This window comes from Gossypium hirsutum, chromosome D10 (assembly GCF_007990345.1).
Source record: "Gossypium hirsutum isolate 1008001.06 chromosome D10, Gossypium_hirsutum_v2.1, whole genome shotgun sequence".
NCBI lineage: Eukaryota > Viridiplantae > Streptophyta > Magnoliopsida > Malvales > Malvaceae > Gossypium > Gossypium hirsutum.
The window spans coordinates 11,086,647-11,102,272 of NC_053446.1; the positions used below are offsets into that span (position 1 = coordinate 11,086,647).

General features: G+C 35.5%; 2 protein-coding genes across 2 annotated transcripts; both read right to left on the reverse strand.

Annotated features, from left to right (window-relative positions):
• Positions 1 to 994: 994 nt before the first annotated feature.
• LOC107915318 (putative cysteine-rich receptor-like protein kinase 43) lies at positions 995 to 3,951 on the reverse strand. The gene is made up of 8 exons (XM_041101907.1): positions 3,506 to 3,951; positions 3,014 to 3,332; positions 2,793 to 2,918; positions 2,572 to 2,708; positions 2,263 to 2,473; positions 1,864 to 2,107; positions 1,631 to 1,781; positions 995 to 1,400 (listed from the first exon to the last, which is right to left on the reverse strand). Exons 1-8 carry the CDS (start codon positions 3,914 to 3,916, stop codon positions 1,050 to 1,052), a joined length of 1,950 nt encoding a protein of 649 aa, XP_040957841.1. The 5' UTR covers positions 3,917 to 3,951; the 3' UTR covers positions 995 to 1,049.
• Positions 3,952 to 10,270: 6,319 nt separating this feature from the next.
• LOC121222023 (uncharacterized) lies at positions 10,271 to 12,262 on the reverse strand. The gene is made up of 4 exons (XM_041101908.1): positions 11,759 to 12,262; positions 11,384 to 11,677; positions 10,505 to 10,576; positions 10,271 to 10,399 (listed from the first exon to the last, which is right to left on the reverse strand). The coding sequence occupies exons 1-4, from the start codon at positions 12,260 to 12,262 to the stop codon at positions 10,271 to 10,273; spliced, it is 999 nt and encodes a 332-aa protein (XP_040957842.1).
• Between the last annotated feature and the right edge of the window lie 3,364 nt (positions 12,263 to 15,626).

A 15,626-nucleotide genomic window follows, 5' to 3' on the forward strand; every position in this document is an offset into this window, starting at 1 on the left:
GAGGAGAAGATGCTTCTTTTCTCCACTTTCTTATTTGTTTAATATATATTTTATACTTTTTAGTATTTTAAGTAAAATTTAACATAATTTATAAACATAAACCACACCTAACATAATTTATAAACATAAACCACACCTACCTGTCCACTTTAGTCTAAAATGGTCTATTTAGACTTTAGTTTAATTACCATCTTAATCCTTTAGCAATTAAAATTTATAGCAATTAACTTTTACAATTTTTATAATTTAGTCCTTGTATCTTAATTAATTATCCGATTGACAAAACTAAGGGACCAAACTTTAATTAAACTATGGTCTCAAACATCAGAAATGGGTCTCAACCATTGATTTTAAAATCATTACACTTGTACCTTAATTAACTATCAATTAAACAAAAATTACTAGACTAAATTTTAATATATTTCTATACTATTTAATATTTATGAACACGGTTTACGGAAATGGCATTTTGCAACCGTAATTTCCAACACCACTGAAAATCGGGTCGTTACAATTTTAAGAAACATATTATCTACCATTGGATATCCAATGGGGAGTGTTATGAATGTTTTATTATTGAGTGGATGTCCATCCAGATAAATATAAATTTAATGTATTTTATGACTTCAATATTCATTAGAAGTAGAATTTTATTTCATTTATACTTCTTATGTCTATAAATATAAATTTTGAAAAAACATTGTAAATTAACATCCCTATTGACAAATAAAATATTGTAGTTCTTTTTCTCCCCTAATTTCTTTGTTCTTTTACTCTTTTTATTATTTAATTAATAATAATAAGCATTTTTAAATTCATCAACTTTTTATTATTTTGCATGTAATTATGAATGTAAAATAATGCTTTCTCAAAAAAAAAAGGTGGAATAATTATTTAATATATAAAAATTATCTATTCATTAAATATTTTTAATTTCATTTAAACGAAAACTTCAAAATCCTAAACAAACAAACTATATACATCCACTCAAAACTTCAAAGCTATAAACCAAAAAAAAAAAAAACTAATTAACAAGGAAATGACCGTAATTACAAATTAGAATAATCTTGTTGATCATGTCTATGTAAATTATCATTGGTTTGGGATTTTTCTGGAAAATTAATATTGGTCTGGGATTTTGATGGAAGAGTATTGAAGCTAGAAGCAGATAAAATAAGAGATTCATCCAAAAATGGAGGTTTAGTCGGGGAAGGCAAATCCATGTCTTTATGTCTTAAAATCTGAAGAACTTTGGACATATTTGGTCTTAAAGTTGGCTCCGCTTGTGTGCACAGCAAACCCAGTTGGATTTGTCTCTTTATTTCTTCAATTTGATCCTCCGGATTCAAGCTTTCCTCGATGATTTTTGTTGTTGTGTTTGATTGAAAATGCCTCCATGCCTGAAAATCAATATTAAATATTATATTCACTACAAGAGATAGACGAATTTTCATCGGCAATTTTGCTAATATTTCTGATAGAAATTTGACAAGGGATGGGAAAGTTCCCTAAAAAAGATTTGGGTGGAAGAATTTCATATTTTTAACAACCAAAAGATATTTAGAATCCGTGGGAATTTTGATGAAAAAAAAGGAGAATGAAAGTAAGAAAGATGCGATGTTATGATTACATCAGTCACCAAGGTTTCGAAATAATTGTCGGATTCGATTTTGGTGTTTTTAACTCCACTGATGATTTCGAGCATTAGAACTCCAAAACTATAAACATCCACTTTTTCAGTTAATCTTCCTTTGGCTATGTATTCGGGAGCCATGTATCCGCTACAAAAAAATTCAATCAAAAGTTGCATTAGTTACAACTTAATGAGAATAAGCTTGGAATGTGATGAGAAAGGCAACTTACAAAGTACCGGCCACACTGTTGTTGACGAGGGAAATCCTATCGGAATCGCGGGAACAGAGCCTGGCGAGGCCGAAATCCGCGATTTTGGGTCGGAATTTGATGTCCAACAAGATGTTACTGGCCTTGATGTCTCTATGAATGATCCGAACTTCGCAACCTTTGTGTAGATATTCCAAACCTTCGGCTGTTCCCATAATTATTTTCTGCCTTTTTCCCCAATCTAACTCTTTCTTCTTCTCAGGATCTTTCTTCCAGGGGGCGTCAAAACAGTCACCATTTTGTTTTAGTATTGAGCTAATTGAATGAAATAATTGTAGTAATTGGGATTCAGGCATGTGAGTGTTGAATTTGTCTATTCTTTTCAATCCATATTAGACAACACTCACATTTGTAGCTTACCAAATAAGATGCTGTCGAGGCTTTTGTTAGCAAGGTATTCATAGACGAGGAAATTCTCAATAATGGTAAAGCAACCGCCAAGGCAACGAACCAAGTTCTTATGTTGGGCTTTACTGATGACATCCATTTCATTGTATATTTCTCTACTTCGATTCCTTCCATTTACATATAATCGTTTTACTGCAATTTCTCTTCCATCTGGTAATGTTCCCTACGGTACAAATTTTCAGATTTCACACCTCAATACATTCATCAACTTGGGAGTCGATTTTCTTTTTGTAAAACTGAAACAAAAATCATAGCGTATACCTTAAATACTTCACCATATCCTCCAGAGCCAAGCTTGTTAGCTTCATTGAAGCAATCAGTTGCTTTCTCTAGAGTTGAAAACTTGAACTGCAAGAATTTCATGGCCTGATCCAGTGCGGCCAGGTCCACCTCTTTCCCTGCGTGTAAAAGCCAAATTTAAGGAGAAATTAAATACAATCCCTTCTCAAATGAGGGATGGCAATATTTGTAGGTAACCTTACCTTTCCATTCACGTCGAGGATTCATCTGTTTGTAAGCCATTTTCCCCAAACGCAGTCCAATGGCAACGGCCAATGTGCAGACCACAGCCGTTAAAAAGATGTAAATTATGAACGATATTATGGCATCTACAAAACACAAATGAACCTAATTAAAAGGCGTGTGTGTATTTAAAAGAGAGAAAGAAGGTTAAAAGGCAAAAGGCAAAGACAAAGAGACTAACATCGGACTGCACCAGCATTGGTGTCATGACCGAAATCATAAGTGGAATAACGCAAAAAGCAGCCAGCATTGAGCGCACGACCTTCCTTAGAGGGCACGCACCGGAAGACGAGGTCGACGGCATCGGCGAGACAAGAGGAGCACATTTCCTTATCCAAGATTTTCCAGCACTGAGCCATCCCATGAACCGTGGTCCCATTCCTCGACTCTTGGAACAAGGCAAACCCTTTTTTGTCGGGAGCCTTGTGAACCATCCTGGGCAACATGTCTCTCAATACCATCTTGAAATCTTCGTCGGTGTCGATATCATCGCTGCATCTCTACCTTCCATTCAATCCCCAAACAGGAAATTTAATAACATGTTATAAATCAAACGAACCACAATTACCAAATAAATGAGCTGAGAACACATTATAGCAAGTTATATATTAAGCATTAGTTTTCAAGGTTATGGCAAAAAAAGAGAGAAATATATATATGTAAAGAAACTCACATTGATATCACCATTTGCAGTGACTTCCCTATAGAAACTATAATTGTTAGCCCTTATAAAGCAACCGTCAAGATAAACACGACCACCGGTGGTCGGAAAACAAGCCGGTAAAATATTACTGATCCTCGCAAAGCATTGGGCGCATTCAACGCTCGAGAGATCATTCATGCACTGCGATAACACGTAAATTTTATCAGGCGGCTTTCCGGCTTCATTAAACGCAAACTTGTTACGATACATCTCCGGTTCCATCTTTTGAAGGATGGACTCGTAATTCTTCAAGTAATCATCCTTGTTCTGCACCGTGGTCATCTCGCATGAACGGGCAACAAGATCGAGTCGAGTGTCTGCATAAGAACGTACGGAGACGACGATTAAGGAGAAGATGATCAAGAGAGCTGCGCCTGCCATGGAAAGAGGAAGGAGAGGATCAATGAAGATGGGATTCTTTTGTATTGTCTTTTTTAATTAGGTGAGAAATTTTTTAGACTCTTGGTTTTGTTAGTTTAGTTTTTCATTCGTTTTAATTATTTTCTTATATTTAGACTTTATATTTTGTTAGGTTTATATTTAGAAAAAAAGAAAGATGGTGTTACTGAAATGGTTTGATGTGGGATATACATACACCCAAATAAATATTAGTTTTTGGTTTCATTTTCCAGTTCTTGGTTTTTTGGGTAGGATTCCTCTATTTAGGATATGTGTCGTCCTGAGATTTGCTTAATTAAACAAAATAAGAGGGTAGATTAAATTGATGGAATAAATTTAATATTTTAATATTAAATAATTATTAAATATAGAAAATATTTAATAAAATTATATGTTTGGTTAAATACACACTAAAAATTATATCATTCGTTACGTATTTAAAATTTAAATTAATTATAACACATGAAATATGTACGACATTAAAGAAAATGAGTATGTTTGTATCCTTTTTGAGTTATGACCGGTATATTGATGCTGAGATTGTTTATTCTTGTAGCTATGATAAGTGACGCTTTACTAGCTTCTACAGCAACCCTGATGAGAGGCACAAAAAGGAATCTTGGGAGTTATTATCTTAATTAACTCATCATTCTTTTTTGCCCCAGGGGTCCTCAGTGATTTTAATGAATTAACGTGGTCCTATGAGAAAAAGGGTGGTAATTTGCATAATTCAACCTCTATGGAGGATGTGCGTCAGGCTTCAAACGACAACGGACTAAGTGATATTAGATTCATGGTTTCTTGGTTTAGTTGAAGGTATGGATGCATTTTGTATGCTCTTATTCAAGAATGGCTTTACAGAGTGTAGCAATCGAGGAATGTTAGTCCATGTTTCTTGAGTTTCGTACATCATCTCGCTTTCATAAAATCCGATCATTGCCCTTTGTTCTTGATACAAGGATGGTTGGAAGTCAATGCTCTATTACTGGTACTCAACAATATTTTCAGTTTGATGATACATAAGTGCTTCAGAAGTCTTGTGAGGCAAAGATCTAAAGATCAGGGTTGTCTACTACATCTTCGGTCCATTTATATCTCTTTGAGCTAAGTGAAGGTTTACTAGCATGAAGTAGCTCTCATACACCCATTAGGAGGGTAGATATACACTAGTTGCAAAATAAGCTTGTTGATCTTTACTCTTAGGATCCTCCGAATGATATTATTTTGAATGTTCTGGATACTAAATAGGCTATTGGGTCGGTAACTGATTGCCTTTGTTTTGCTTACTAATAAGAATATTTGCAAGATTTTTAAAAATTGAATGATTAGTCAAGAAGTGTTCCATAAATTGGCAAGCTAGTTGTTTGAAGGTACGTATAGATCTGCTCGGTAAAGATTAGTACCAAGTTTTCGTACAATCTGTGAGAGTCATCAAGAAATCTTTACATTGGTATCCATAATATCCATATAATTATTATATCGTAAGAGATATTTTTAAGGATCTACTATTCAATTGTATTTCTCTTTGAGAGGTCTGAAGATGAGTGACAAGCATTAAATTGCAAGGTTTAGGGCTAGAGAATTATTTGAAGAGAGTGCCCACTTTGCATCATTTATTTTAACATGCTGTAATGCTTGTAATTGTTGTTTGATACCTTCTACCTGGGTTTGAAGGTTGTTTGTGGTAAGGTTTGAAGGTTAAATATAAGGCATTCTTGGTAATGACCAATGTGGGAAGAATTGCTTCTTCATCATTTGATAATGTCTCATTTTGGGGAGTTTACGATCTACTTGTAATTCTTACATAAGCAAGGTGTTTTGTAAGGTTAATTGGAAGTTTTGTTCAAGCGTTTATAAAGATAGATTAAGTAATGGCATCATTTGAAATTTGTTAGTTTTTGTGTTAATGTAACTTAAGTGGGAAGGGAGAAATGCAAAGAATGAGGGGGATGTGACTATATATACCTAATGCTAGACAAGTTTCTTCTCATTGATGTTTATAGGGTGAGTCATGTGGTCTTACTAACATGTTTGCTTAGGTAGATCTTTTGAGTTATGTGTCACTTCGGTAAGCCTTTACAATTGCATTGTAATAAGTTGATGGGCCTTACAAGTGGCGAATGAGACATGACAGAGCTTTTGTTGTTGATAAGACAATGGGCCTAGGCAGGATGAACACTTGGCAAGGTCTGTAACACCCCAAACCCGGCCTAGACATTATGGTTGAATCCAGTAATGTTACCATAAAGAGGTTTTGAAAACAGTGCGAATTCATTGAAGCTTTGTAACCCATTTTCGTTATTACAACTTTTATTGAAACCATTATCTAATTAATTTAGTTGCAAATCATAATTTACAGCGGAAGTCTTAAAATCGTTATATTTTGAAAATCCAGCTCGTATTTTTAGAAAAATATTTGTTTTCATAAAACCGAGATTTGCATTCAGATATTACAAATACAGAATAAAAAATGCATCCAAAACCAAATTAAAAACCAACAGTCCGGAGAGTCCAATAAATACAAAACTCCCAGAAATAGTCCTTAATTTAATTAAAACCAATATTTAAGGTCAGTTTATGATCTCTTGGTCACCATCAGACGCCGTTGCACCGATCCGCCTAAGTCTGTGGATTACCTATACAGAACAGACAAACAAACATGAGTTTTCGTAAACTCAGTGTGTAACCCAACAGAAATAGACATGCATTACAAACAAATATCACATACACAATCAAATTCAGATTCAGACTAGGACTAAAGTCCTTTACAGATACAGATACAGATACAAATAACAGATAAACAAAACAAATGTAGTGAGTCCTACCCCCATCCTCTACACACCATCTCCTATCACACCATGTGGGGTTAAAAACACCCACTCATCCCTACACACCATATAGTGTCGATGCGACACATTACAGATAATATGCAGTCAAGCTGCCAGAATATAGGCGAAATGTCGCCAATACAGATCACTTACTCCACGTATTCAAATCCCACCCCAAAAATAGATATAGAAATCATGTACAGAATATAAATACAAAAATTATAGACTTAACATGTTTGCTTAAACAGTACAGTCAGACATACATTTAGTATCCTACTCATATCAATCTATCATAATATCATAACACATAAAATAGGGTTTGGTTAGCCCTTACTGACCCTACGGTAGACCCACAGTCGATCGAAACGACCCGTGTGACCCTAGAAAATATTTTAGAATTATGAGCCCACATGCCTATGTGGCTTGCCCATATAGGCCCACATGTCCAAATTGGCCTTGCCCGTGTGGCCCACACGGCCACACTCACACCATCACAAGGTCGTGTCTTGCACACGACCATGCCCTTGTCAATGGCACGGTCGTGTTTCACACATGGCCAACTACATGGCCAGGCACACGCCCGTGTGGTGTCGACAGAATGCACTTTCGACTTCCGTCAAAGCTCAATTTTTCGGGTTTCGGTACACACCTGGTACATTTTCGAAGTGAAACCACTTTTAAGACCATCAACACCTAAAAATAGAGTACCCAAAACCTTCAGTAATCAATTTACGAGTCTAACACGATTACCAAAAACATAAAAACTGACTTACCGCTAACAAAAACAGTCACAACCTTGAATTAAGCCGCTGTAGTGCAATCTTCTGCTTCACAACCTTCACCTAAACACAGGTTTTATCTATTAAACACAAAATAAAGGTTTCCAAAACACCGCTATTATCTCAAAACTAATCGAAGTGATAAATAGAGTTCTACTTACCGAATCAGAAGAACCCGACAATTCCAACAGCACGATTGAACAACAGATTGACGAATCAAAATGAAGAAGAACAAAATAAAGGTTTGCAAAGAAGGAGAAAAGAAAATACCAGAAAGGGGAAAAATAGAAGAAATTGACGTCAATTTTTTTAAAAGAGAGAAAAACGAATTTTGAAAATAAAAATAAAAACAAAACCTAATAACTCCCAATATCCCAACTCCCCACTATCCTCTCATCCTCAATCACCCACTCACACAAACTCCCAATCCTATCCAAACTCTCTCAGTTAATCGAGGCAAAAATTAACCTCTACGCTTGTGCTAGGGTTTGAACACATGATCCCCAACACACTAACTCCTTTACCACTCGAACCAACAAGCTCATTCTAATATAGATTAATAAATAATTTTATATAAGCCCGCTCAATAAGGGTAAGGCTAGGATTAGAAAAAAAAATTTGGGAAAGGTGAGACTTGAACCCAAAACCTCACAGACACACCTAGAACACTTAACCACTGAAGCAGATATACATTTATGTTAGATATTTACAAAAACAGAAATAAATTATTCAGGGCATTACAACTCTACCCCCTAAAAGAAATTTCGACCTCGAAATTTAACTGATCAGAACAGATGAGGATACTGCTGACGCATCGAGTCCTCAGGTTCCCATGTGGCTTCCTCAGTGCCATGGTTCTGCCATTGAACCTTCACTAATGGGATGGACTTCCTCCTCAGAACCTTAATATCACGATCCAAAATCTGAATCGGCTCCTCCTCAAAAGTCAAATCCGGTCTAATCTCGATCTCCTCAACAGAAACAACGTGAGATGGATCAGACTGATAGCGCCTCAACATCGAGACATGGAATACATTGTGGATACGATCCAATTCTGAAGGTAGCTCCAACTAATAAGAGATCGGTCCCACACGCTTCAGAATCTGACACGACCCAATAAACCTAGGGCTCAGCTTACCCTTACGACCAAATCTCAAAACTTTCTTCCACGGAGAAACCTTAAAAAAAACAAAGTCACCCACAGAATACTCAATATCTCTCCTCTTCAGATCTGCACAAGACTTTTGGCTATTAGAAACCACCTTCAAACGATCCCGAATCAGTCTAACCTTATCTTCAGTCTCAGAAACCAACTCGGGACCCAAAACTCGTTGTTCACTCAACTCAGTCCAACATAGCGGAGTATGACACTTACGGCCATACAGAGCCTCGTAAGGTGCTATCTGGATGTTAGACTGGAAACTGTTATTGTAGGCAAACTCAGCTAGCGGTAGATAATCCTCCCAATTACCTCAGAAATCTATTACACAAATCCAAAGCATATCCTCTAGTATCTGAATCACCCTCTTAGATTGACCATCGGTCTAATGATGGAACATAGTACTGAAGTCCAATCTCGAACCCAGAGTTTCATGCAATTTCTTTCAAAATTAAAAAGTAAAACGATGATCTCTATTAGAAATTATCGAAACTAAAACCCCATGTAGTCTTACAATCTTGGAGATATATAGCCTTGGTCAATCGATCTACAATGACTCAAATAGAATTCTTCTTAGTGGGTGTCAAGGGAAACCCACTAACGAAGTCTATCGTTACTCGTTCCCACTTCCATAAAAGAATCTTAATGAGTTACAGCAAACTCTAAAGCAACTGGTGTTCAGCCTTAACTTGTTGGCACATCAAACAACGAGCAACGAAATTCGTAACCTCGCGTTTCAAACCTGGCCACCAGTATAGTTCACAAAGATCTCGATATATCTTATTAGCACTGGGATGAATAGCATAAGGGTTACTATGTGCCTACCTCAGAATCAACTGCTTCAGATAAGAATCATTCAGCACACAGATCCGACCTCGAAAATACAGAACTCCATCTTTATTAAACCCAAAATCTAAAGTACTACCACTCTCAATCTGGCGAAACCGCAAACCCAAAGACTCATCCCCTAACTGCTTGTCTCGAATCTGATCAATCCAAGTCGCCTTAACTTGTAACTCGGCTAACAGACTTACATAATCAAACAGAATAAGACGAGTGAACATCGCCTTCAAATCAGTCATCACTCTTTGACTTAAAGCATCGACCACCATATTGGCCTTACCAGGATGATACTCTATTGTGCAGTCATAATCTTTTAGCAGCTCAATCTATCGACGCTACCTAAGATTCAACTCCATCTGGGTAAGGAGATACTTGAGGCTCTTGTGATTAGTGTAGATAATACACCTCTCACCATACATCTAATGCCTTTAGATTTTCAACGCAAAAACCACTGTAGCCAACCTAATATTATCCGTTGAATAATTCTCTTCGTGTGTCTTAAGCTGACGAGAGGCATAAGCTATAACCTTACCATCCTACATCAATACATATCCCAAATCGACGTACGATGCATCACTATACACCATAAACTCTTTACTAGATTCAGGTTGTATCAGAATAGGAGCCTGAGTCAAAACAAACTTGAGCTTCTCAAAGCTCGATTGTTGCGTATTATACCAAACGAAGGGAACACCCTTGCATAGAAGCTTAGTCAAATGAGCTGCAATCAGAGAGAACCCCTAGACAAACCTCCGATAATATCCCGCAAGACCCAGAAACTATAGATTTCAGATACATTCTTAAGCTGTTTCCACTCAAGTATGGCCTCAATCTTCCTCGGATCAACACGAATCCCCTCAGCAGAAATCACGTGCCCTAGAAAAGTTACCTCTTACAATCAGAACTCACACTTACTCTACTTAGCGTAGAGCTGCTTCTCTCAGAGTATCTGAAGCACTACCTTAAGATGTTCATCATGCTCATCCTTAGTCTTTGAGTAAACCAGAATATCGTCGATGGAGACCATGATGAACTGATCCAGATACAGCTAAAAGGCTCAGTTTATTAGATCCATGACTACAGCCAGAGCATTCGTCAAACCAAAAGGCATAACTAGGAACTTGTAATGTCCATAACGAGTCCTAAATATAGTTTTATGAACATCAACTTTCTTAACTCTAAGCTGATGGTACCCAGAATGAAGATCTATTTTTTAGAACACTGAAGCCCCTTAGAACTGATCAAACAGATCATCGATCCTCAGAAATGGATACTTATTCTTCACCGTCAGTTTATTTAGTTACCGATAATCAATACACATCATCACGGTTTCATCCTTTTTCTTAACAAACAAAACCAGTGCCCCCCACGGAGACACACTAGGACAGATGAAACCACGATCTAGAAGCTCTTGAAGTTGAGCCTTAAGCTCTGTAAGCTCTTTTGGTATCATTTGGTAGGAAGCGATGGACGCTGGAGCTATACCCAGTAAAAGCTTAATGTCGAACTCAACTTCTCAACTTGGAGGTAAACCCGATAACTCTTCAGAAAAGACATCTGAAAAATCCCTCACTGTTCTCATATCCCTAATAGAAGAATCCCCAAAAATAGAAACATGGACGTCATCTAAATACACCTCACACCCTTTCTAAACCAGTTTCTCAGCCACAAGAGTGGAGATCACAACCACCTCATTATTATCCTCAGTCCTCAGAACAATCCTTTTAGTCGTGCAATCCAAACTAACTCGATGCTCGACCAACCAGTACATACCCAGAATTAAGTCAAACTCCCCAAACGGAAGCTCCATCAAATTTTCCAAAAATACAGCTTATTGCACCTCTAACGGAACATTCCTATAAAGTTTATTAACCCGAACAGACTGCCCCAATGGACTCAGTACAGTAATCTCACTAGAAGTGTTCTCAACAGAAATCCCCAGGTTTTCAGAAATAATACTAGCCACATAGGAGTGTGTAGAACCTATGTCTATCATAGCAGTATATGGTACATTGAAAATAAAGAATGTATCAGTAATAACATCAGGAACGTCTATATCCTCTCGGCGTCGAGTAGCATAAACCAGTGTAGGCTGTCTCGCCTCCTGTTGACTAGCACTTCTGTCTGATGCTCTCTACCATCGTTCAATACTATTACCACCCCTAGCCAGTCCACGACCTCTAGGTAGTTGCTAAACTGCCCTCTGAGGCTGTACAGAACCCAATCCTAAAGCTTGTATCTGATCAGCCCGCTGTGGACACACTCTACTACGGTGCTCCAAAGATCCACACCTCAAACAAGCCCCTAACCTCCTCCAACACTCGCCCAAATAGTGCTTACCACAATCTTCATATGGTTGAATCCCAATAGAAGTAACATGAACCCCTACTCTAACCTGCCCATCAGGTCTGGCTCGTTTCTTAGGTCTCTGAACAGAACTAGAGTGTTCTAAATCTCTCTTATTCTTGCCTCTCTCACGGTCTCTATTTTGGCGTTCCACACGCTTAACTTTATCGATAATCTTTGTCTTATCCACAAGAATAGAAAACTCGCACTCCCTCTGTGGAGTAATCAGTACCCTCAAATTATCCCTCAGACCGTCCTCAAAGTAAACACATTTCTCGTACTTAGACGCCATCATATCTCGAGCATAGTGGCTCAACCTCAGAAACTCGGCCTCATACTCGACCACAGATCTATCACATTGTGTGAGATTCATGAACTCACACCTACGAGTATCTACATAGCTCGCCCCCACATACTTCCCAAAAAGGCAGTCTTGAAGAAGTCTCGGTTCAAATAATCAGGCTGAGTACCCTCCTCAACCGATAATTACCACTGATATACCTCGACGCGAAGTAAAGATACTGCACACTTAAGTTTCTACTCAAGAGTACAGTCTATATCATTCATGATTCTCTCGGTGGCCTTCAACCAATACTCGGCCACAGTAGGGGCGACTCTAGTGACACCCCTAAACAGCTCAGCATTATTGGACCGGAGTCGTTTAATTACTGACCCACGGCCCCCAGATCCAGAATATGTAACAACCCAGTTTTGACCTTAATCGGAATAGTGGTTTCGGGACCACAAATCCGAGTTAGAAAAATATTTTAATATTATTTTTAGTGTCTATTATATGTTAAGTTATAGGTGTGAAAAATTTGTGTGGAAATTTAATTGTTTGAATGTTCAATTCGATAAAAAGGGTTTAATTGCGTAAAATGAAAATTTAGGGGTTAAATCTAAAAATACCTAATTGTTGTTGTCTTTTAAAAATGGGGGTCTTAAATGACAATTAAACCATTTAAATGTTAGTGGGTGGCTATGGACAACTATGTCCTTGTGTTATATGAAATATAAATTATTTATTAAAGGTCAATAAGGTAAATAAATAAAATACTAATATATACTAATTAAAACAAAGAAAAATGGAATTGTTATCATCTTGTTTAGTCGAAACTAGAGAAAAGAAAGAAGAGAAAAACACAAGCATAGGTTCGGCCATACTTGAGCTTGATTTAAGGTTCGTTTTAGCTCGGTTTTTGATAATTTTTACGTTTTTGATATCGTTGCTTTGAATACTTCAAAACCCATGTCTTAATTTTGTGAATTGTTGATGATTTTGAAATGTGCCATTGATGAATGCTTGAACATTGTGATAGTTGATGATGAAAAATGAAAGAAATGTGATAGATTAACATGTTTTGTTTTTGAATTTTTAGTTAATTTGAGAAATTAGAGCTAAATTGAGAAAATGAATTTTTTTAGGGATTAAAATGTGAAATAAATGAAATGTGTGGATTTGTATGAAGACAAGGAATATTCGGCCCTAGCTTAGTGTGGGCAAATTTTGTGTATTTTGTGTTTTGTGCAAAAAGGACTAAATTGCAAAAAGTGAAAAATGATAGGGGCAAAATGATAATTTTCCCATTTATGTATTTTTGGACTTAATTGAATGTTTTGATGAATAAAAAGGTTAAATTTGATTATTTTTAGATTAAGAAACAAAGAAAAAGGATTTGGATCGGGGGAAAACGAAAGTAATTGAATAGTCGATCGTGTTCGCTAATATCCGAGGTAAGTCGACTAGCTATTTAATGTTAATAATTCAATATATATATATTTGTGTGTATGAATATCTACTGTATTTTTATGTTAAGGTATAAAAAATAATAATAAATATAATATACTTTGATTAATTAAGTTGATATATGGATGGCTTATATGTGTACACTTATATTCGGCTATACGAATATAAGTCTAATTAAGCTTTGGGAATTAAATGTAGTTAAGAATGGTGCATAGATGGATATAATTATATATAATTATAGCTATATGTTTGAAACTTCATTTGGAAATATTTGATGATGTGAGGGCTATAATTGTAAAAACAATTTTCGAATATGTATATGTATAATTAAGTAAAATCTTTGAGTTTGATTAAGGGTATATATTGTATATACTTTAATAATTTTGAATGAATGTCTCTGTGTGAATTGAAGAATATATATGTATAATTTCGAATAAGTTCTGAACATATTTCAAGGTTTAAATGTTAAGTATATTTATATTTATGGAAATATCAAATAGGTAATAATATACATATATAGTTATTTCGTATAAGTGTAAGTATATTAGTTAAAATAAAATGCATGAATTGTATATATATGTGTTAGTTAATGTATATTTGAGTTTTATAAGTTAAAATAAATTGCATAAATTCTATATATATATTTAGCCGAATATATATATGCTGAATTTTGTAAGTTGGATGAAATTTAATGGATTACATATATGTTAGCCGAATATATGTATTGAATTTGACAGGTTGAAATTAATCACATGAATTATATGTATGTTAGCCAATGTTTGCTTTAAGTTTTATAATTTGAAGCTTATAATATAAAAGAAAATATATATAATAACCGAATGTAGGTATTGAGTTCTATGAGCTGAATCTAATGATATGAACTATAGAGATGTTATTCGAATGTATGTTTGCTACGAAGATTGGAATATAATTCAATTCTTGCTGAGATACAATTATTGAAAAGATTTATGCGTGATATAAAGAATATCTAGATTTTCTTATAAAGATTTTTGTGAAAGACCAATTTCATATCTGTGGTATTCAGGCTCGATGCCTATCAGATGTAATGCCGGGGAATTATTTCAGACTTTATGTCTAGCAGGCTAAGTGCCGGTGATCAGAATCAGGTTATAAACCTAGAAGGCTAAGTGCCGATGATCAGAATCAGGTTATAAACCTAGCAGGCTAGTACCGGTGATCTGAATCAGGTTATAAACCTAGCAAGCTAAGTGCCGGTGATCTGAATCAGTCTATAAGCCTAGCAAGATAAGTGCCGGTGAATAAGTTAAATTAAGTGATTATATGCATTTGATATATATAAATATATAAATGATTTTGGGTTATATATCATGGATAAGTATGTGAATATTCATTTATATGTGTTTGATGAGCATATAATTGTTGGATCTATGTGTTTAGTGAATAGGCACAGATATTGGTTGATATGAAAATTGTTGAATATACATGTATGCAATCGGTACATGTGGATTAGAAGTATAAATGTGCATTTGGTTCATGTAGTTGATAAGTAAAAATATAAGCTTTTGACCTATGTATTTGAAAGATCATAGATATGCTTTCGATGAAATACAAATGATAAGTATATTTGGAATTAGTATATGCAATTAATGATTACGTATGTAACTTGATTTTAAGCACATAATGTTTATACATATGTTCATTTATATGTATTTTAGATATGCTATAAACTTACTAAGCTATAAAAGCCTACTTTGATTGTTTTTGTCCATTTGTTTTATAGATTTTGGAGACGTTTTACGAGCTTGGGGATCATCAGCATAGTCTATCACACCATCGACTTCTTTTGGTATTGTGTTAAAATTTGAATCCGATCTTATGGCATGTATAGGCCTGAGTATGTTTTTGGTTAGTTTTGGATCATAAAATATAAATAGCCATGCGAAAATGGTTTAATTTCCATGTTTGTGATCAGTTTGGTTTAAAAATGGTTTGTTCATGATAATTTTGT

Bases quoted from the DNA above. Each gene is read 5' to 3' on its own strand.
- LOC121222023 (XM_041101908.1), bottom strand. From the start codon at position 12,262: ATGAATCTCACACAATGTGATAGATCTGTGGTCGAGTATGAGGCCGAG. The intron at 10,577-11,383 runs GTGCAATAAGCT...TATCTGGATCAG, and splicing joins ATAGGAATGTTCCGTTAGAG to TTCATCATGGTCTCCATCGA. The intron at 10,400-10,504 runs GTAGTGCTTCAG...ATTTCTGCTGAG, and splicing joins AGCATGATGAACATCTTAAG to GGGATTCGTGTTGATCCGAG.
- LOC107915318 (XM_041101907.1), bottom strand. From the start codon at position 3,916: ATGGCAGGCGCAGCTCTCTTGATCATCTTCTCCTTAATCGTCGTCTCC. The intron at 3,333-3,505 runs GTGAGTTTCTTT...AATGGAAGGTAG, and splicing joins CTGCAAATGGTGATATCAAT to AGATGCAGCGATGATATCGA. The intron at 1,782-1,863 runs GTAAGTTGCCTT...ATTTTTTTGTAG, and splicing joins AACAGTGTGGCCGGTACTTT to CGGATACATGGCTCCCGAAT.